At 36.8% G+C, this 24,677-nt stretch overlaps 1 protein-coding gene across 3 annotated transcripts in view; it reads left to right on the top strand.

Moving 5' to 3' along the window:
* Positions 1–24,677, top strand: part of Pif1 (Pif1 DNA helicase) — a 47,906-nt gene that overhangs the window by 13,113 nt on the left and 10,116 nt on the right. For all 3 annotated transcript variants that reach the window (XM_083115181.1, XM_083115180.1, XM_083115179.1), the window contains exons 4-7: positions 1,583–1,717; positions 5,626–5,759; positions 10,319–10,572; positions 17,425–17,564. In XM_083115181.1, coding sequence (XP_082971307.1) covers positions 1,583–1,717; positions 5,626–5,759; positions 10,319–10,572; positions 17,425–17,564 — 663 coding nt within the window. The remainder of the gene's footprint in view (positions 1–1,582; positions 1,718–5,625; positions 5,760–10,318; positions 10,573–17,424; positions 17,565–24,677) is intronic.

Here is a 24,677-nt window from a genome sequence, read left to right as displayed (position 1 = left end):
AAGAGTCTAATTAGGGTCAAAAAGTTATTTGCAATCACAGTCTTGTGACTTGGGGCACTGTCATGAAGTAGACGCCAGCTGCCATCATCCCGATACTCAAGCCTCACAGTGTTATTCCTTGCACCAAGTGTTTCAGAACCTCAAGATAAAATGCAGCAGTAATGGTCTGTCTGAAATTTCAGTCTTCAGTGATGATTATCCTCAGTTTCTCAACCAATTTTGGTGTTCTTACTGTCCCTGCTGCATCTGGATGCTCGTCGTGTTCAATTGGCTCCTCTCCTTTACTGAAATGCCTCAGCCATTCAAATACACACGTACAGGATAAACAATTGTCCCTATAGACTTGCTACAACATGTCAAACGTTTCCGTAGCAGTTTTACCCAAGAGAGCACAAAACTTGATGTTTGTTCTTTGTTCCATGTTGAAATCATGATGCACTTTCACGACACGTGCCCATATTCAACAATGCCACAAGCGGCAATGTCGCTCAAGGTCAACGAGCTCTGCATCGATTGTTCGTGAGATACCTGTTACTTGTTCGCACCACAGAAAGCTTGCACAGTGGCACCACCTACCAAGAAAAGAAATCAGTCTCTATTTCAAATTGCCGCACTGTGTATATTGCTTTTTATGAGCTAATCGGAAGTTGATTTCTGAATTGCCCTCGTATGTATCTGTATTGGAATGTGGATTTTGATTTAAACAGTGATACCAGCCAATACTTTTGCAGAGTAAAATAACCTAATATTATACAAAATGCATTATATTCTTAATTTGTGCAACATTGGGGAGAGAGAGAGATTTTGTGATTGAATTATTATCTCATACGAAATTACGAATATTTTAACCTGCGATTAGTCATGGGTGAGCACCGTGCTCACTTTCAATTTTAATTATGTACCATTTAAAGTATTGGTCTGTGGTGCTCTCTAGTATATCAGGTATAGTAGGACTATAGCTAAAAAAAAATTTTTCTAATACAGTAAAACCTCATTTATCTGGACCCCGATAAGCTGGACTTCACTTAATCCGGACAGGCAAAAGACTAAATAAAAAAAAGCGAATGCAAGGTTTTAAATGTGGCTAGAAGTCAACAATCGCACTTCATTTAATATGAGTATCGCATATGTACGTACTGCATTGTATGTACAGTATTGCTTTACATTTTACTGTACCGTATAGTGTATTTTGGCCTATGCCCTTTAAATACACCATAATAAACATGTTTTGTTGCTATAAACGGAGTTTTAATGCACTTTCTACTGTTCTTTTAGGTTATTTAAGTTAATCCTGACTTTCGTTAAAGCAGCCAACTTATCCCCCCCCCATTAGTCCAGATTAACGAGGTTTTACTGTATGAGTATTTTAACCTGCGATTAGTCATAGGTGAGCGTCGTGCTCACTTTCAATTTTAATTAAGTGCCTGTGGTGCTCTCTAGTATATCAGGTATAGTAGGACTACAGCTAATTTTTTTTTTTTTTAAATACCTAAATTTGTTCCAGTTTTCAGTAGAATAATAGCAAGGCATAAGAGTAATCATGAATTAAATGTTCTGCCTCAGAATAATTTTATATTTACAGGTAGTGCAGGTACAGGGAAATCGTATCTTCTGCGGAGAATTATCAGTGCTCTTCCACCAGATGTTACAATAGCAACTGCAAGCACAGGAGTGGCAGCTTGCCAGATTGGTGGGATTACATTGCATGCATTTGCTGGTATGTTTCACTTATTACTGCTAAGTTTTTTACAATTATTTCCTCACCTCACAGTCGCTGATCATGTTGATTCAAAGAATTCCCAAGTTTTAATTATTGTGTGTTGTACATGATCCTTTATGAGTGTTCTTTCATTTTCATGTGTTCATTATTATTCTTATATAATTCTTAATATCTTTGCACATGCTCACACATATACACACAAACATATGTTTTTTTATCGTTGGTTACGCATTGTAAAAGTGACACTAGCCACAGTAATGCATGCGAAGTAGCACACACATGTTTACAGGCATAACATTCGAATAAAAAATTTACGAGCACTACTCCCGATTAAACAAAACAGCCGCATTTTGCAAAAGAAAATAGTTTTAACATCTACTCGACTTTTACGAAAGGAAGCAACATTCAATGAAATATTTCATGGTCCCATTAGTATTAATATTATCCAGTTTTTCATGGACTTGACACTGCCATAATGCAAGTGGACAGTTTTGTTGCATTTCTTAAATAGTAACAGTAAGTATTTAGCTATAGTCTGGGGGCCGCACAAAACTGAGATGCTGAAGAGGCAGAAGTGACGAGGATAATCGATTATTGAAATTCCTTAAATTTGTAATAATAGCAAAATAAATGAACGTGTCCAGTCCTTTTCCATGAAAAAAGACAGAAGGAAGGGTTTCTAGCATTTAAATAACTTTTTTTTCAGTACTGCATTTTAACCCATGCAAGTCTAAACTCAAGTCAATTTTTTTCTCAGATGTGTCTATATTTTAAAGTTTAAAAGTGTTGTTAATATAGAGCATGCAATTAATGGAAGTAATGATGATGATGATAATGTTGGCAGAGCCCAAAACAAAGGATAGCCTAGGAGCATAAATTTTACAAATCTCTCCTGAATAGTTGCCCTAACTGTGCACCATGGGTGCGCTGATCGGAACATGGAATATCTATAGCAAATCGTTTGTAGATTTTTCCGAACTAAATGAGGATAATATCAATAAATTAAAAACGTATTTATCTTTTGTTATTCATTTTACCATCCTAGTTCGATAATTGTTCAATTTAGATAATTAATGTTCCACCAAATTGTTAACTTATTGGTATTTCCACAAAATACTTTTAGTTCTCTGGACCACATTAATGCCGTTGCTGAAGCGAAATTATGCTTCTTGTCAGGCTGACCCTTTTTTATTGTAGTTATATATCCCCATTGGGGGAGGCACGTACTGGATATATAACTATATTTTGGGATGGATTCGAGCCAAGTGTTTTACATGTGATAATAATGACAATAATAAAGTTCAAAACCAAAAATTAATAGGTTGATGAGATCTAATAACCCAATTAAGTTTTATGTACGACATTCCAAATTTTGGCACCTCAGAAGTCCATACGGTAAGGTAACAGACGCTGACAATGGAAGTTAAAAGTAGCTTACATTTGTGGGCAAAACCTACCTATTTTTCGATGGACTGACTCAAGACCACGAGGACTACAATATTCCCATGCTTCTTTCTTTATTCTTGTACCTAATCATAATAGACCATGCGTTTTCCTTAATTAACTGTGTATTTAGAAAAAGAAATACTGAGAGAGTAAAATGCCCATTTCTCCATTTCAGAACAGAATCATGCATTATTTCCCACAGAGTCCTCAAATAATTTATGAAATTTCACTCACGCAAATAATATTTTGTTACAACATAAATCGTGTTGAAAGTTAAACATTGGGCCCTTATAGGGGGGGCCAAACTGAGAATGCCCTCCCCCCTCCTGTTTTGGCACCCTTGCTTTATTTGATACATTTGATAAATCAATTTGAAAGAAAGAAAGACAAAATGTATAAGGAGCAAAGTTTAAGAGTTGAAACCTTAAAGATTTATTATCCTGTAGTTTATGGTTATTACAAGCATAAGAAAGCAGGTGCTTCGTATGCTTGTAATAACCGTGAACTACAGGAAAATAATTCTACAATTTGTCATGACCAAACGAGAAGGATGATTGTTCCTATATACTAAAAGTTATGATGTAAATGAATGAACGCCAATTCAAAATTAGAAAGATGTTTATGTACTAACCTTTATGTGTGTGACTGATTGCAGAATGTTTAAAATTTATCCTTTTTAATGTACAGATATTTGTTAACTCAAGAAAGATGCATCAGAACCTTTCAGATAATTTGTCAAGGCTTGCTTATGTACAAACTACACATTTTATTGTAACCCGCAGTTGTTGGAACGTAACAACTTTCCTAAGCACAACACATACTATGCAGAAGAGTAACATGTTTCTTACGACACACGAATGGCGTTATAAGGGGGATATGTATGTTACGACACACGCATCAACTTCTCAGATTTTTTTTTTCAAGTGTCAACTTCACATTACAATTACTTGAGAACTACTTGATGTATTACAATGTTACAAATCCCATTCTTAATGAATTTTTCCGTACTTTGAAATGAACTAAAAATAAAATGGAGTTTCCATTTTTTTTTTAAGAAAACTTATTTTGTTTTGAAAACTATATTTCCTTATGTAGTTGAACGTATTGTGTCCGCTAATTTCATGAGCCCCTCTCATGCCTTTATATCTGCGAGAGCAGTTTTTCAATATTTATCGTTGTTCACGAAAAATTTATGGTGGTAATTTTAGGTGATTCACCCTGTATACAGCAGTAGGCTATTCAGAAATGGATATTCAGCTTAACTTGCGATGTAGAAACTAAACGTTTGGGTGAAACATCACTCTTAGTTCATGTTGAGGGAATAAACAACGCGGTTGATAATATAAGACGTAACAGAGTTACTAAATATATATCCGTGAAACTTACTTGTAAATGTTCTATGAATTTCGGTGGCCACTGCCACCATCCACTTGGGAACTAGATTGACTTCCGGTTCTTGTTGTTGTTTCATCGACCACCGCTAGGGGTGCTAGTGTAGCCATTTCGTCTGCTGCGCGTGATGGGTTTGAGCTGTTGTAATAGCAGGAGCCAAACATGATGAGCCTGACCACTGTCAATATTTAGCTCGTGCAGAAAGTGCATTATTGCATGCGTCTCTTTGATTTATTTGATTTTGGTGTCGATTAGGGTGTGTGATGTGTGCCTAACTGAAACTTTTTGGATCCTGTGTTTATTGAACTTGAGGTGCCTTGCTAGCCCGGTAGTGGGTTGGGATTTGTTTGCATCTGCTAAATGCTGTTGTATACGCTCGTTGACAGATCTGATGGATCTACCAATGTAGTGTGAGTTGCACTCACACTGGGCGTCATATACACCTGGGTTGTCTAGTGGGGAAAGGAATGATCTCTTGTGTTTGCTTAGGGCACTGGCTATTTTGTTCGTGTGCCATTAGATCTCCAGTTATTAAATCTGACATTTGTTAAAAGGTTTTGATGGTAACCGGTAAGCTACTGGTTAGGGAAGGTCCATTTACACAGTGCAACCTTGATTTAAGTTTTTCATCCGACCAAGCTGAAAAAACATAAAATATGGGAAAATTTAAAATTAAGGAAAATTTTATAACATTTTTCTATATTGGGACCATCAAGTTTGAATGCATATTGCACAAAAGTGTAAAACCTGCAAACGTAAAATTGGTGTTTCACTATATTTTACTATGTCAAAATTTAAGATATAATGCAGGCTTGACCACATAGTCTACAGAGCCAACCCATGGCTTTGCCTGATTTTTACTTTTTATGCTGTTCAACCTGTGAAATTGCCTGTTAGTTTTTCTGCTATGGAATTTGTTGCCTTTGTAACACTGATGGTGCCTAGTCTCCACCAGTGTAGACCTGTGTAATTACCTTATAATTTGGCACACAGGAGATGTAATATATATCCTATGTTTGTTTTTACTGCCTTTATTCCTTAATACTTTTAATTCTTGCTTTTAATAGGTATAGGAAGTGGACAAGCATCATTTGAAAGATGTGTGCAATTAGCTATGAGGAAGCAGGTGCAGCAGTTATGGAAGAGATGTCGTCACTTGGTTGTGGATGAAGTTTCCATGGTCGATGGCATGTTCTTTGAGGTGTGTGTATATTTTTCTAAATTTAAACATCATGTGGTTGAAGTCTTAGTCAGCAAAGAATATTGCTGTGTATAATGAACTTGCATATTATAAGATTTTACTTTGAAAATTTGAAGTAATCATTAAAGAGAATTTTTGTGTTGAAGAGGAGATAGATTTACAAGAAATATAAACCGATACACACTTTGAACTGATGCTCATACCAGTGCCAGTACTGATGCTTGAATATTGTAACAACTAAAAGTATTCAGAACATTTATAAATATTAATACAGGGTGTCCCAAAATGATTGTCTAGGTTTCATAGTAGCATAATTTCCCTTACATGTGGGGGTACAAGGACAAAGCTTATATGGGAGTAAACAACTCAACAAGTTTACATAGTGTATCTTATAAATGTTCAATATAAGCACCTTTCGTGACACGGCACACATCCATCTGGTAGTCCAAACCTTCTCGACGCTTTCGTTCGACACACTTGGACATCCAGAACTCTAACCTTTGCATCCAGTTTGAAACTTATTAAACCATCGACGAATGTTATTATCCGATGGATGATCACTTCGAAATCGCTGTCAAAAAGCTCACTGAACTAAAACAGCAGAACCACACCTTGCAAATTCAATGACACAAAAGGAATTTACCCTCTTGTAATACACCTACTCCGCTTTGACAAATGATAAGCACTCATGGTAGCATATGTCTACAGCTGTTCTTATTGTACGTGTACAATATAAACATTCACCTTCGTCTGTTGCAATATACCAACTACTTGAATTCATTTTGGGACACATTGTATTAAGGATGGACGGATATGAAATTTTTGCCAATAACAATAAAGTACTTTATTTGTACTTTATTTTCTTCAGTACACACTAAGTTATAAGCCTGTGGTCGAAAAACCCAATTTTTATTTTTTTATTAGAAATACAACACAGAAGTTTTAAAAAAACTGATTTTTAAACTAAATTTGAACTTCGTCAAGCCCCATGTAGGCAATGCCATAACGAGAGGGTTCAAAATGGTATCTGCATATGGCCTTATATGTATTTCATTCTCGTGGCAAGAATTACACACTTGCTTCTGATAGTTTTGGAGAAGAAAATCATTTCTAATGTAAAGGCCATTATTTTTTGGGCAGGAAATTGCCCGTCCTTCCTCTAAATATAGTCAGAATGAAATTAAACTTTACTAGTTGGGCATACATCAATACATCAAGTCTCATATGACAGTCAAAACATATATCTCTGAACATTATCTGATATATGTCTTCCCAAAGTCACACAACATTCTTGTGACAAGGGTGCCACAGTTGGCATTAGAAACCACACCTGGGTGTGACTGAAAAAAAAAGGCACATAGTATGTAGACATTTCCTTGTAACAAAAGTAGTACATTGAGATTATCCATCATGCAAATCCAAATTTTCTCTCACCCGAAGCCACTGTCAATTAGATCCAATAGATTTAAATATGTGGATGTAATTGCTCATTTTGTAAAACAATCTAACTGTACATTGAACCGCTCCCTCTCAAAAATAAAAGGGTTATCAAGTTACAATAATATGCTTCAGAGATCTTTGACTTCCTGATGGCACCACTGAATTAACTTGCTGGCAACAATTAGTAATAATGCTACTTTTATTTCCTTTTGTTTGCAGTTATATTCCATTGTATTGTTCCAATGTTTAGTACGTTGCTTACTGTAAGCAGTTAGTGCTCAGGTAGTGTATCTACAGTCTGCATTCTTCAAAAAAAAGTTTCAACATGGTGAGGGAGCATCTTAGTTCTACAGGGTGTTTCACGTGCTCTCGATCCCTGATTTTCGCTTATAAAAATCAAACTATTGCTCATAATGTAATGAAATTTGCTACGCATATACCTTGCTGTATGAGAAGCATGGTGACATCATTGGAGATCGTGCCACAGTCTCTCTAGTTCTTGCGTGGGCATGAGCATGCGTCTGGGTGATTCTGCCGCTAAATGCCAATCGTACGGACGTGTGCTTTCAGTCTGAGTTCTTGGCTCTGCTGTTGTGACGCACCTGATAGTGGTTCGGGTTCGGTTCAAAGTTCGTGCTTACAGTCAGTGGTTCGTGATTACAGTACAGTACTAAAGCAGTACAGTATGAGTCTGTACTCAGTGGAAACAGCTTGTGATTTCTTCCTATGGGACATGCTGAAAGAAAATGTTCTATCACAAGCCACGGACTATCATGGAACTGCAAGACAGCATTCTGTGCTAAATTGACGCTGTGACTCCTGCTTTGTTGGTGGCTACCTTCTGTAACATGAACAGGCATGTGCAGACATGCATTGAGGCTAATGGCAACCACTTCCAACACTCGCTGTGATGTCACCACGCTTCTCATACATCAAAGTATGTTCGTAGCAAATTTAATTACATTATGACCAATAGTTTGATTCTTATAAGCGAAATCAGGGGCCAAGAGCGAATGAAACACCCTGTATTATTGCACCAAAAAGGAATTGTTAGTTTAATGGTAGACTTCGAAGTGAGTGTAAAGAACATGACAGTGAGATCGTCCATAATAATTCTGGTGGACATATGTACTGCTTTATAGCATCTAAGGTCCCCTGAAACCGGCTTCTGGTCAATGCCATCTCGGATTTTTACTTACGAAATATAGCGACCCTATCCTACTTCCAAGTTCACTTTACCTGTCTACCCATTGTCGATGAAATTTAGCAAATATTCACAGGAACAAATTTTGTTACTAAAGGCAGCACACACTCCAGAAATGTATTGGCGATTAAATTTAAACCAATCCTCTGTGATACTGATATATCTATACCATTATAAAGATGTGCATATAGAAACCAAAATGTCTGTTTCTTTTTTATTGTACTTTTTTATGGTCTTAATATGTTCCTGCACCTACACCTTCCAAGTCTGAAATGCAGCAGCATATTATAACTTGTCTCAGATTTCATAACTTTTTTTCAGATTTTATATTTCCCTTCATAAGAGTATCACTAAGGTTATAAATTTAGGAGTTGCATGACATTCATAGTTATGTATCTGGGTAAGCTTCCTTCGAGCATCGGAAATCATTTTGCATTGTTATTGTTTTCTAATTATTTCACATTTCATTTCTAACTCTGTGCAATAAATTCTAAACAAGACTTTCACAAATAGTTTACATTGTGGAACTTATCCAACACTAAAGTCTTTTTTCCTTTTTTACTTTTCACCAGTATTTGGTGTAAAATAATGGATTTTCTAATTAAATGACCGTTTCATATTTTCTTATTCATATGTAATTGTTGAATGTTTTAAACCAAAATTCTGGTAAATTGATGTATAAATTACAATGTTTTGAACAAGATTTGATTTGTGCAATTTTCAAACATCAGTGTTGGTGGGAATCTATAAACATATTGATATTAGTATTGGTATTGATTTAAAGTATTAGCTCAGCCCTACTCTTGAAATTAAATAAATGTGAAAATTCTTTAAAATATTTAGATAAATGACACAGTTTCAGAAATTTCACGTTGTGACCTTCATCTTTCAACAGCCCGCAAGGGCCAGGTCCTACCTACTAACTGCCAGCCTCACTCCCACCAGTTGAGGTGGAAGATCATCTGACCAGTTACAGGGTGATGTGTGGTCAGCACGATAAACCCTCAATTGTAGGTTTCCATGACTTGGTTACGTTATTCATCCGTAGCTACCCAATTTCCCCACAATGGTGAGTGGACACCGTTCCCATACACAGGCCGTAATCTCAAGAGAAAGTTGTTACGCTTCCCCTAGAGATAAAGCATGACACCTTAGACCACATGGCCACATATTTTAATTACTTTAATAGAGTATGCTTAGAGGCACATATTTTTGGTAAATAAAAAAGCAAAATTTTCGGTATAAAAACAGTTAATTTTGGATTCAAAAGCGGTAAATAAAATTAAATTTTGCTGTTATGGTGGTGAAAAAGCAGTATATAAAATGACATTTTGGTTTTTAAAATGTGATATAATCCCAATTTTGATTTAAAAACTGCACTATTACACGAATAAACATATCCCTCCTAATAGCACATTAAATCATTACCAAAATATTAAGTTTATTCCTGTATGAAGGGATCCATTTTTGCTTCTCAAATATTTACAGCAGAATTAATCAATTTTCCATGAAGTGCCTAACTCACAGGATACTTCAGACTTCAGAAAGTGTTGTGTCGGTATGTAAACAGTAAATTTAGTGTTTAAGAGTCTATTTTTGCAGTTCATTTCGCATCATTTCGTGACTAAGACAGGGTAGGAAAATGCACCTCACAGCTTTGAGAAACATGAAAAATTAACATTACAATGTGTTATTTCACATTTTGTGTTTTCGTCAAGAACGAAGCATGCCCCTAAATGCTTGATCTGATTTCAAAAGTCTATAAACAATGAAGGTGGTACTCAATGCACTGGCTGTGTATCACCCAGTGAAAAAGCTGATTGGCCGCCCTTGTCTCTCAAAGCGCTGCTGCGTCACATAATTTAGTATTTTTGTGTCTGGTAGTTTTAATCTTGAATCTTTCTTTGTCCAACAGAAACTTGAACATGTAGCCAGGGTTGTTCGTGGGAATGATCGCCCGTTTGGAGGAATCCAAGTGATACTCTGTGGAGACTTTCTGCAGTTGCCTCCTGTGTGGAAAGAAGGTGAAGTAAGTCAAGAGAAGCGTCAGTTTTGTTTCCAAAGCGAGGCATGGTCAAAATGTATTCACAGATGTTTTGAGCTAACCAAAGTTCGAAGGCAAGATGACCCAGAGTTCATCGGCATTCTTCAGAATATCAGAAGGGGCAGGTAAGATGAGAAGTACAATGTTTTATCCAGCATGTTAATTCTTCTTGAAGGTTTCAGTTTTATTTCATCTGTGTGCTAAATATTTTTTAGTTTAGTTTTGTGGTGCTTTGAAGACACAGAAAGAAGTGACCAATACACTCTTATGGCTCGGGTGGACCTTTGGCTGATGCAAGGGCAGCTTTTTAACGAATTTTCCTCTCCTTTCAAAATACCGTTATGATATTCCAAAATAAAAATAAAAAATATTGCTTAGAATTCCTTCTAGAGCAATCACGTGATTATTGTATGGATTGTTTTTGCTCTTGTCTACACACTGTAAAGAAAAAATAGCGACACTTGCTCGGATATGGTTTTCACAAAATTATGAAGTGAATTAAAACAATAAGAAAAGCAGGATTTGTCCATCAGCCTTATTTGTGAAGGAGCGTTCTCGAATGCATTAGTAAACTAGAATGAGCAGGGGTGCTGAAGCATTGCAAAGGGAGCGGATAGGAGGGAGTGAGAGAGGCAGGAGGCATCGTCGGTCATGTTCGTTGCAGAAGAAATGGGAGGTGGTTTTCCGAAAACGATGGCATTTATCCAACACCCCCTGTTCTTTTCTATTGGGTTGGTGCGAATGAAATGTCCGCTTTGACGTCTTGTGGGAAACTCACCTCAACAACACAACACAGGGATTGACTGAGGTTACAAGTCTAACGTCATAAACTCTGTACACGTCCAGCAAACAGGCTGGAGCACCCAGACAGTCAGGAGGCAGTGTGTTGCTGAACAGGGTCGACTGAAAGTGCACCTTGGAGAACACACAATTGCAAGTGATTTGTCTTTACGAATTCAAACTGGGACATTCTGCTCAGCAAGCTGCCAAAAACATTAACAGTGCATTTGGGCCAGGAATGGCAAATGAACACACCATTCGCCGCAGGTTTGTCAAATTTCATTCCGGTGACACAGCATTGCAAAATGAGCCCCGTGGCCATCGACCAACATCATGTTCGGATGAGCTCCTCAGGAACGCAGTGGAAGCGGACCCTCGGAAAAGTGTTCGTGCCATTGCTGACGAGTTAGGCATACACCATGCCACTGTCGTTCGGTGGCTCCGTGCGATCGGTGAAGTGAAAAAGTTAGACTCATGGGTACCACATGATTTTCACCGGTCAACAAGACTTGCCGTCTGGAGGTGTGCAGTTCTCTGAGTGTAAGGAATAACCGGGATGGTTTCTTGCATCAGATTGTCACTTCAGATGAAAAATGGATCTGCTGTGATAATCGTAAACGATCAGGACAATGGTTAGATCGTGATCAACGTCCAGGGCAGTTTCCGAAATCACCTCTCCACCCACGGAAGGTGTTGTTGCTGGTATGGTGGTCTATGGTGGATGTGATCCATCATGTATTTCTCAGACAAGGTGAAACCATCAATGCAGATCGTTACAGTGCTGAACTGCATGAAATGCACAGCAAACTTGTCCGCAAGCATCCAGCAATGGCCCACAGATATGGTGTCCTCGTGTTGCATGACATGTCGCGCAAAGGACGGTGCAGGCTCTCCATGAGTTGCAATATGAAACCCTTCCTCATTCAGCATATTCTCCCGACCTCTCTTACACTGACTACCATCTCTTCCGACATCTCGATCACTTCCTGACAGGGAAGACCTTCGCTGATGATCGGGCGGTGCAACATGCCGTTGAGGAGATCTTTGCGTCGCAGACTCCAGACTTCTTTCGCCATGGAATCCAATTGTTGGCTGAGCGATGACAAAAGTGTGTGGCTGCAGACGGCAACTATTTTGATTAACCAGGCATTGTATACCTTTTCCGCGCTTAGAAGGGACTGCACTGTAAACACAAGGGCAAAGGTATTACTCCGCCAGGCTTCAGCGATTGGATGATAGAAAAGCTTCTGCTGCTTCCACCACGTGTGAGAGAAAGTTGGCGCGAAAGCAATGTTACAAGCTACGAGAAATTAAATAAAAAGGAAAACTATAACTATTCACAAGATAAGCTGAACTTCTGTACTTAAGAATTTAATTTGAAGATATAAAAGTGTTTTACTTGCCTAAGCAGAGTCAGATAGAAAGTCGATTCCTTCCATAGATTCCTCCCCTTCACTGTTGGTGCCGCCGCTACTGCTATCAGCTGGATTGATAACAAGTCAGTCAACAATCGTGTCGCACATGTAATCTGATTCCCAGAAGCATTCCTCTTCTTTCTCCAATATGCAATACAATAAGGCATCTGCCTTTGCCGGTCGGGTTTCTTAGCCCTGTGGTTAATCCTTAGAGGAAAGTCTGTTTTTTTAGAATTTACGGCAGAATCTACCTACACCTTAGAAACAATATGGCCTTCATTCACCCACGTTTCATCAAGGAAATACAACTTTCGCCCCTCCCGCCTGTATTCCCGTATTTTTCTCAGGTAGTTCCGGCGCCACAACAATATGTCTTCTCAGTCAACAATAATATTTTTTCTGTTGCGTTGCACAAACTCGAAGCTGATTTCTTTCAGAAGTGTGTGGAAACTTGTTTTCTTAAGGTTCGGCAGATCCGGAACACTATTCACACTCACCAACACTTTATTTATTGTTGGCGCTTCGTTCCTATCCAAAAAGTGATGAACATTACGACGGATCCTCGCAAACTCATCGCACTGAACTTGTAACACAGGCTTTTGACGTTGACGCTTTTTCCTTGGTGTTGTTAAAATGCCCTTATTTAGAACCTCGCTGCGCGCAGATTTTACACTCTTAACAGAGACAGTAAACTCAGATGTCAATTTCATCACGTCCTGGATAACCATAGTTAGATATTTCTCGCAAAACTTTGCGAACACATTCAATACAATTTGTTTCTCGGCGCTTTTCAACGGTTTCCCGCTGCAGTGTTTAACGTAGCCAACGCGAACATCCATCTCGCACAAATTGAAATTCCCTCCCGCATACCCAGCCTTTACGCATGCGTGTTGTACCCAGAGTAAAAATTGTCACGTCTTGTGTATTTATGCCAACCTGGAGTTCATTTACATACTAAATATTGGTTATGATAATTCTAGAGTACGATAATTACAATTGTGTTGAAGGAATGTTCTATTCTTGCAAGTTAGAAAGTGGACTATATTTTGTTGAGCGTGGCAGGGTCCGTTGTTCAAGCAGACTCAACGAGAAGTGTTGCCAATCCGCCTATTCTTTTGCTAAAATTAGCTGTTTTGAACTTTTTGGTCCTGCATTGGTGACAATAATGGCTTTCAGATATTTGCACAGTAGTATCATACTTATTTGACTTCATTCAAAAATAGGCACGGAAGTGACCTATTTTTCGTTTGTTTATTTATTTTCTTTAACAGCAGTATTAATCCTTGTGGTATTGTTGCAGATGTTCCTATTCGAACGTTGTCTACGTCGCTGTTTGTAAATATGATGCTAGATTTTAAAAATTTTGAAAAATGGAAGAAATAAAGTGGCTGAAGTTCCATTTCGTTGGTAATTTTCGATTCGTCAAACCTCTTACGATTTTTGAGTAAATTAGACGAAATTCTGCACATATATTCTCTACGTCCATTGCAAGATAGGGTCTACTTCATTTTTTGATAGCATAAAAAAAGAAAATCGCGGATCCACGATATTGGATTTTTTTTTCAAATTCTCTTACAATTTTTGTCCAATTTGCGTGAAATTTGGAAAACTCTAAAAATGTATGCAAAACTACTCTAGTTATGTGAATATGTTTATACTACATATATATATTTAATAAACCTACGGATATACAAAGATAACACTCGGAAAGAACTGGCCATTCAAAAAATGGCTTTTCTTGTGAGGGAAGTGAGGAGGAAAATTTGTATTCTTTATTCTATGAAAACTAGCAACAAATAGGGTATGACGTGTCCACATTGTGATTATGGTGATTATCCATAAAAAGCATTTCTACAATATAATCTAGAACCCTACACACTGTGAGAATTCGCTTTTCGCTATATTCTGCAGTTATTGGTTGGCAACACTGTATTCATACACTTGTATTTGTTTACAGTACAGTTCCTTCTAAGTCATAAAAATAATTTCTACAATATAATGTAGAAACTACACACTGTGATAATTCGCTTTTCGCTATATTCTGCAGTTATTGGTTGCCAACACTGTATTCATACACGTGCATTTGTTTACCGTACAGTTCCTTCTAAGCGCGGATCCAGTATAGTTTTGATTATTTTGGCCTTTGGCAATGACGCACCTGGGCCGGACATTTCATTCGCACCAACCCAATATTTTAATTTTTTTTTTTTTATATTTCATTGCAAGAGGCTCCCTCTGGTGCTACTCTGTTGCTTTTGAGGTGCATTGTGCAGGTGGGAAGTTCGCATTGCACGAAGCACTCATCGGCCTCCATGCAACAGAGTAGCACCAGAGGGAGCATTTTGCATTGAAACATAAAAAAATAAATGAAAATAGAAAAGAACTGGGGTGTTGGTTAATGAATGTTGTGAAAACCATATCCGAGCAAGTGTCGCTATTTTTTCTTTACAGAGTGTATTATCAGTAGTTTAATAGAGGTTCGTGTCCATAAAACTAGTAAGAATATCTGGGCAACAGTGAAAGTAAACCACATGAAGATTAATATGAACAGTGCTCGAAAAATTTTCTTCAGAGCTATGCGCCACCTCTAAAAATCAGGCGCGAGGAAACCACCTACTAGCAATTGTGCATACTACGGTATGTTTCAAAGTCGCGCAATCTAAACTTTGAAAATGTATATCATGAAAATCGTAAGAGATATTTACACCAGGTTTTCTGCACTAAACTATTCCTGTAGGCTATTACTGGGTTCATAAATTTATGTTAACATTTATCTAAATAAATGAAATTACATTATATTAAAAAACATTGTTAATTTGCTGAAAACATCTGAGAACTGATTTTCAACAATAAATACCAACTCTTAAACAAATTTGTGGGTGTTTGACTGGTTGTAAAACAGTTGCTTTGTGAGGTACAGCAGAAGCAGGGCATTTTATTGGAAACCTCTTGCACATGAGTGTAATGAGTAGTAAAATAGTCTTCAGCAATGCACATGCACTGCTCCAATGAATATGCCATGCTGAATCAATTTTAAAAAACAGGCACAGTAGCGGCAAAAGTGAGTGAAGAGAATTCAATGTAATCAGGGGCAGTCTAGGATTATCTCAAGAGTCCTATTTCGGCACAAAATCTTGATTTACGACTTTTCACGTAAATGTCATCAAATGTTGCACATGACCAATATTTGTCGCAAATGACAGACCCATGGTGCTGATTACAACATTCACGTGCTTTTAGGACCTTCATACTTGTAAGGTTGTAAACGCTGACAGATGTTGAGATAAGACTTTGAAATGTCATGTGGAAGAAACCCCCCTCCCCCTTTCTGTAATATACAAATTAGCTATTTTTAGCCAAAATGCGGGATTGTGCATATGTGTATATTGCATCATATTTCAGCCTGTATGAGAACTAGGGACTTGAAACAAGTTTCACTTTGTTGCAAAACGTCTACTCTTTGAAAACAATGCAAAAGTTTGCGCCCTTTTTCCAAAATAACAGGAGAAGAGGGGACGAACGCCAGATTTTTTTTTTTTAATTGAAATTTGGGGACTTGGCCCCTCCCAACCCCGTTTTTCTCACTTGGGCTTTCTGAATTGTACATGGTCACGTGCTCCGATGTTTTTGCTTTCAAACAAAAGTTATCCGAAGTAGATTGCTCAAATAGTCTCAGAGATATAACGTTTTTCTGAAATAAGTGTAAAAATTTAAAAATCGCACCCAAAGGCGGCGGCGAGAGAGGGGTTACTTTTGGTGCAACAGCTCATGAGAGCCAAGGCCTTCCTACCGACTGCCAGGTGACGTGTTATCATGCATGATGAACCCACAGTCATTGTTGTAGGTTTCCGTGACCGGGTTATGCTACTCATTTGTAGCTCCCCAATTTCCTTACGATGGTGGGTGGATACTGGTCCTGCACACAGGCCGAAATTTCAGGAGAGAGGTTGTTAGTCTTCTTCCAGGAGACTTGAACCTGCATGAGTCCCTTAGGCGGAGCCCAAAGCATGACACATTAGAATGCACGGTCATAATGCGAGACTGTATTTTTAATACTAGTACATAAATTGAAGAAAATAATAGTTGGGCTGAGCCAATACCATTTAACTTAATTGATACTGACACACTTAACCAATTCTACCCAATTATGCATTTGACATAATTTTTGGGATACTATTTAGATTCCACGAGAGTATTGCTTGACATATTGTGGATTTCGTGGGACACTTGGACTCTGAAAAGGTATCGCTAGGAAAACACTGTAATGTTCATTTTTCATGTTTTTGTAAGTTATGAAGTACATTTTCCTACCATCGTTTGTCATGAAATATTGCAAAATGTGAAATTTAGAGTTTACTGATGCGACACTTTCTGAAGTTTGAATTATCCTGGGAGTTATGCAAATGTCAGAAAATTTATGTATTCTGATGTAAATATTTGAGAAGCAAAAATTGACTCCTTTACACAGGAATAAACTTAATACTCTAAAAACTACATAAAATGTACTATTAGACATGTTTAATTTGTGTAATAAGTACAGTTTTTAAAATCAAATTTAGGGTTTTATTCACCATTTTAACACTGAAATTCCATTTTATATGCTGCTTTTAGTCCTAAAATGTGCCTATTTTTTGTACCGAATTTCAATATTTTTTTCACCTTAAATATGTGGCTCTGGGTTTGGCAATTAAATTGCAACTGATACTTTCTAATACTGATATATCGGTATTGGCATCAGCTCAACTCCAACAGTAGTGTTTAAATTGACTTTGTGTTTTTCAGGTGTACATCTGAAATAGAAGAGAAGCTGCGTGGAACATTCTCAAATTCCTTGAGTGAAGGAGGCATTCTTGCAACCAGACTCTGTAGCCATATGCAAGATGTAAACCACATCAATACGACAAAACTTGACCAGCTTTCAGGTAATTTAAAACATTGTCGTCGTATCAGCAAAGTAGATATTGTAACTAACATGTGTCATTATACAGGATAATTGAAAAAGGATGGTGCAAGAGTAAAGCCAATTTATTCATACATGATCAAACGTAACACAACTGTAATTACTATAAAATACACATTAAATATCCAAGTTTTGCCTGTACAGTACAAATGTTCAATGTGGTTGTGATTGGTGACACGGTAGATGTCAAGATGGTAGTCCAGTTCTGCTCAGATGCATCCTAGCATATCCTCTACCTCAGAGACCTATTCCTTTATCTTGTCCAAATGCTGTGGCACAAAGGGCAGGTATACCAAGGCCCTGATATACCCCACACAAAAATATGTTTCTGGGTTTTAAATCTGGCAGGTATCGGCGAACATCCATGTGGAAATGTATAGCATCATGCTGTTGCAAAGATCCCCCTCAAGCTAAAACATAAGTGATTCTGGAATTATGTCCAGCTAGGAGTGACCAGTCACAGCAGCCTTGGCAAAAAAGAAATTTTTGCCTGCTCAGTGCAGGGAGGCATCTTCCTGGTAACTTCATAATGGTATTGGGGAACTGTTCTTCGGGGTACTACATCACTCACGGGCAGCTGCCTAGAGTTCTTCATTATTTGTGAGTTTTTTTTTTACCTTGTGCGAGTTCTTCATGTTGTTAAATAAACCATTATCAGATTGAACGAAGTCTGGTGAATAGGGTAAGTGCGGCACAACAATTAACCCTAGCAATGCAACTTTGTTGTTGTAATGTTGCTGGTGTTGGGTTGAGCATTGCAATTGTATCCTCGCAATAACTTCCTCTTTCACTATTGGTGAATCCTGTGTCTCAGCAGTGTAAAGCTTGATGCCCACTGAGACGCGGCGAAACATGGAAATATCCAGTAACAGAAATTCTGTTGTCTGCTTCTATTGAAATGAAATGGTGCAACGGCTACTACAGGGGAAAGCATGGAACGGAAGCTGGAATTTCCGTGCCAGAAGTCTGCAGGTTATTTTAAGGATGATCGCACACTGACATGCCGGAAGCGGTTCTGGTAAGTTCTGTTGCTGTGTGTTCGTCATCTCAGTGGGCGTCAAGCTTAAGGGTGTAGCAGTACACCTTGCTGTTGACAGTCGTTCCTTGTGAAAGCCAGTCCATTAGCAGTATGCCTGAAGTGTCCCAAAAGACTTTGATCATCTGCTAGCCTGCAGATGGAGTAGCACGTAATTTCTTGTCCCAGAGACTTCCTGCAGAAATACCAATCCATGTATTGGTATTTCTTGTCTGGTGTATGGTAGTGACACCATGGCTTGTCACCAGCTTCTCAAGGAAATCTTGTAACCAACAACAGTCTCCCAGCCTTATGTTTTTCTGTGTCTGCCTAAAATCTCATGGAACCCAATGTGTGCACACCTTTTCATGTTCAAATTATCATGAATAATAACGTGCAGCGGTGCATGACAATAACCAAATAATCTGCCTTTAGCCTGTCTCAGACTCCAATTCATCAAAAGTTATATACCTATCAGCCATAATCAATTCAGACAAGATCTCAAGGTTCCTGAGAATTTGTGATGTTGGCAGACAACCAGTCCTCATATTCTTTTGTGCAGTTTCCATGCTGCTGGCGAACCCTTTGACCCAGTTGTGCACTGTCTTCTATGCAGGAATATTCTGACCACATACCATAGTTAAACATATATGAATTTCATGTTCATGTTAGGGGGAATATGAATTTGCTTCCCCAAAAACCACACAGCCCATCTTTGTCCATGATTGTCACCTTCCATCTTGTCTAAATGTTTTCTCACCTGACAACAGATGAATGCAGTGTTCTCACTACTCACTCTGGTTACACCTACCATCTTGTATATGCATGGCATGCTAGTATCAGTCCCATCGCCCACAGATTGCACAGTATTCATACAACACTGCTATTGTAAATCCTTGTAGTAGGGATGTGCCGAAGCAGATTACAGATGTATGTAAATCGGCAGAAATTGACACATCGGCATCAGTATCGGAATCGGCAAAAATCCGATATTTAAACCAGTACAGATTATACTAGAGTTTTACCTTCTAATAAGTTTTATATTCTAGTTTTGTAAGATTTATTGAAAATTTGGTTATGATTCGTCATTATTGTAGAGTTTTTGTAATAAAATTATTGCAAACTCTCATTCAGAGGATCAACCTAACTATAAATCGGAAATAAAACAGTACATTGCTGAACCAGGATCTGCTGTTGTATTGGAAATTCAAAAATGAATATTCAAACCTGAAGCAAGTGCTGAGAAAATACTTGGGCATACCTGCTGCATCAGCATTCAGTGATTGAGTGTTCAGTGTTGCTGAACAGATTTGCGATAAGAGAAGAAGTAGGTTACTTCCTGAAGTGCTTCCAAATCTCATGTTTCGGAAGTTGAATCTGGCAGAACAGGAATTCATTTTGCATTTCAAAGAACTGCTTGTGTACTAATGTTAAATCTCTTGAGAATCCATGTACTTCTTAAAGGTTCACATAATATTTTGTAGATGCAAATGTACATTTGCATCTCTTGAGAATATATATGTATATACATATGATATGCAATAGAAATGTACATAGCAAATTTATTTTTGTCATGCTGAAAATAACATCCCATTTCTGTTTAATAATCTTATGTATCGGAATCGGTTAAGTATCGGCATCGGTATCGGTTCCAAAAGTTATCGGTGAGTACATCGGCATCGGTAAATTTTCAGGTTCGTCACATCCCTATGGAATTGAAAGTAAAATTGAAATGCAGCAAATTTTTGTCTCTTGATGGTACTGGGAGGAAGAAGGAGAAGCAGAGGGCACTTATTTCAGGGTTGGGAATAGTAACTGAATATTCACTGGTAAATGCTTCCACTCTTGTACAGAAAATTCAGTACTAGTCACTTCTACTTTAATAGCTCAGAACCTAAAAATGGAAGAGTTATGGGTCATACCTTGCTTTGTTCAGCATAGTAGAGCAGTCTATAAGAAAAAACAACTGAGATGAAGTACCTGTGCACCCTTGTTTGAAGTCTTAAGGGGAAGAGTGACAGTTTCGCACCAGCTGTGGATTTATTTCAATATTGTTGGAATAAGCACTGCTACTAAAAATTTCCACCGACTAAGAAAATAAAAAGTATGAATTTCTCCCCATGTTAAAGTGGAAGCTTTTTGTAAGTTGATTATTAAGCTAGACACAACGTATGACAAATAAGTTTTTTTTCAGAATCCCATACATTCCTTGTGGAGAAAGAAAAATGCAACTACTTCAAGTTAAGGCTGATGAAATTTATTTATTTATTTATTTATTACACCTATAACAGAGCTTTCGCTCCAATTACAATAGGCTTACATATATACATATTTTAAACAATTAAAAAATTATAATTCCAACAATACAATACAATACAATAACAATAGAAGAAAAACAATAGAAGAAAAAGGAGAGCAAAACTACAATAATGGTTTCATAAAAAAGACACCAGCATAGGTATTCTAGAGAACATAAATCCAAAAGTGATATTCACTGAGGTAGAACAAGGTACATATCTATATACAGACTGAGGCATTTATAACTATGCACATGCAAATACTCATATATAAACAAATATACACACATACAAGCAAATTGTATTTATAAACATACCCATATACACAGAAAACATCTATAATTATTTATTATTTATTCATGATTCATGATCCTCTTCGAAGGACAGACAGGAATTGCATGAATGGCATAGCAAAATCCAAGTCTCCACCGTTTCTGACTATTTCATTATGTTTAATACATAGTCTTAGAATGGGGGAAATCTGGTGTTCTGTTGAGTTGGATTTACTGTAATAAAAAGGCTGCCTGAACCGCAACATGTCCTTCTTAGCATTAAATTTTAATGTTTGGAGGAGACTTGGACTGTCAACCAGCCCGTTGACTAACTTATATAAAAATAATTGATGAGATACTACTCTCCTTTCGTACAGAGGTGTAACATTGAATTCTCTGAGTAATTGTTTATATGATACCTGATCCTGAAAAGATGATCTTTTGTGTTTTTTGTAATATAAGTAACGCACAAATTTCTTCTGAATTATTTCTATTTTTTTGCTATTACATTGAGTGTGAGGTGACCAGACTACACTTGCGTATTCTAATTTGGTTCGAACAAGGCAATTAAAAAGGCTTGTCAGAGCTCTTTCATTATGCATGTCTTGTGAACTTCTAATTAGAAACCCTAACGTTCTGTAAGCATCATTACAAATCTGATCAATGTGTGTTCCAAAAGATAATTTATTATTTAATGTAACTCCTAAGTCATTTATCTGATTTACTCTTTGTAATGCACGGTTGTTCATTGTATACTGATAAATATTAGGTCTGATTTGCCTGGAAAAAGTTATTGCAAAACATTTTGTGACATTAAAGTTTAATTTATTTTCTATGCTCCATCTTTGTGCATTTTCCAAGTCTTTTTGTAACTTATGTGCATCATTTGAATCTTTCATTACTTTATACAATTTTAAGTCATCAGCAAAAAGTAAGCATTTTGAGTATTTAAAAATTGTGGGTAGATCATTGATGTATAATAGAAAGAATAATGGTCCAAGATTGGAGCCTTGCGGTACACCAGAACAAACTTTGTAAGTGTATGACTTAGCTTGATTGTATGTTACAAATTGCATTCGATTGCATAGGTAAGAAGATATTAACGTAAGAAAGTTATGAGAGAGACCAAACTTAGACAATTTACTTAACAATACATCGTGGTCAAGAGTATCAAAGGCTTTGGCGAAGTCCATATATATTGCATCAACAGAATTCCTATCATCAAGGGAATCGGATATACTCTGTGTGAAATTGACCAAATTAGTTGAAGTAGACTTTCCAGGACAAAATCCATGTTGATCTATTGATATATAAGGTTTAACATGGTTAAATATCCTGTTATATAGTATGTATTCAAATATTTTTGAAGGAGCTGAGATTAGAGAAATGGGTCGGTAATTTGTAATTTCGCATGGGTCTCCCTTTTTTAGAACAGGACAAATTTTACTGATTTTCCAAAGATCAGGAAAAATTTGAGTTTTTAAAACAATATTATAAATATAACACAAAGGGGTGCATAATAATTCGGCACAACCTTTGAATATATATGTTGGCAATTGATCAGGACCACTGGATTTGGTTGATTTCAGTTTTTTTATGGCTTCATTGCATTCTGCGTCGGTGATTGAATCTACCACCAGCGACTGAGATACTATCATGTCAGAGGGTTCAATAATGTTATATGTTGAAGGATTTGAAGCATACACTGTTTGAAAATAATCAGCAAAACCATTAGTAATTAATACGTTCGTTTCCAATCTATTACCCTTATACATCATATAGGCTAGTTTCCTATTCGTTTTTTTCTTATTTCTTATAAAATTCCAAAATGGTTTAATGTTGCTTATTAAATTGTTCTCTATTTCTGATACATATGTTTTATATGCTATATTTATCATTCTTTTTAGTTTTCTACGTAATTCAGCAAATTTAGTTTGATAGTAGTCTGAATATTTCATCTTTCTTCTATATGTTTCTTTTTCTTTTAAGTTTCTTATTATATCAGATGTAAACCAACATGGGTAAGAACGTTTTTTACATATTGATATTTTCGGCACATATATGTCTATCACACCATTAATTACCTTGTAAAAATAGTCTAAGGCTTCATTGGGATTCTTGTAAGTAGCTAAATTGTCCCATTTTTCATTTTCCAAGTGTTTGTACATATTGTAGAAGTCAGCCCTTGCATAATTGTATACAGTAACTGGATTTGATTTAACACTAGTAACCTTTTTGTTTAAAAAGACCTGAATATGTAGTGACGGGTGGTGGTGGTCTTCCTCAAGCAACGGGTGTAAATTTCTAGTAAGATTCATGCTATCACTTATATTTGTCAATAGTAAATCTAGGGTTTTCCCATTTTTATTTTTAACATGATTGACAGATTTAAAATTTCCCATTGATAAAAAATTAGCAAGAGAAATACTAATAGGTCCACCTTCCAATAAATTATATTGATCATCTATTATTGTGGTAATATTAAAATCACCAACAATAATTACTTTAAAACTATGCCGGTTAGCAATCTCCTCAACAAATTCAAAAAAATCCTGATACTTCTTAATTGGTGGTTTTGGTGGAAAATATACTGATATAAAGAAGTAGCTTGTATGTTCAAATATAAATTTGATACATACTATTTCTACATATTCTATAGTGATTTTAAATTGCTCAACAGAATATTTGTTTGCTACAGCAACCAAGACACCACCCCCTCCCTTATGGACCCGATCCTGGCGATAAACATTGTATCGGTTATCCATGAGCTCGCCATCGTATACACCCACATTTAACCAAGTTTCTGTTAGTATAATTATATCATAATTTTCGAGGGATATACTAGAGTATAATTTGTGTAATTTTGTATTTAACCCTCTAACATTCTGATAGTAGACGGATAGTTCACTAGTATCTGAAAAATAGTTGTCGGTTTCGGCCATACCTTTATTTCAAGTTGATGACATCATTTATTGAATTTAATATATGGACCACCAAATCATTATCTCTCTTTCTCAACTTAACATTACCAGACCAATCAATCCACAGATATTCATAACCTTTTTCCCATTTAACTTTCCGTGCTTCGCTGAAGGCGATTTTCCTTTGCATTGTGAGACTTTGATTTACATAAATAGGCCCCCCTATGGTGAGACCAATATCTTTACAGTTTAGATTACGTTTAACCTTTCTCCTTTGAACAAATTTATCTTTATCAGTTCTTCTTACAAATTTAACAATAATATTGGACGCACTTTGACCTGGATGTTTTTTGAGCCTGTGACACGCATCGATCATACCTTCATTAATTTCGATGTCAAGAGATTGATGTCTATCAATCTTCACAAGAGGATCCGTACACATTCGAACTTCCGGTAAATTATCTACGTTCGTTAATACTAGATCAAGCGTTCTATTATTGATATTTTTAATGTTATTTATGCTAACAAGACCAGTCAGAGACACAAAATTATGCAATTCCATTTCAATTT

This window comes from Lepisma saccharinum, chromosome 30 (assembly GCF_977018435.1).
Source record: "Lepisma saccharinum chromosome 30, izLepSacc3.1, whole genome shotgun sequence".
Classification (NCBI taxonomy): domain Eukaryota; kingdom Metazoa; phylum Arthropoda; class Insecta; order Zygentoma; family Lepismatidae; genus Lepisma; species Lepisma saccharinum.
This window is presented reverse-complemented; position numbering and strand designations above follow the sequence as displayed.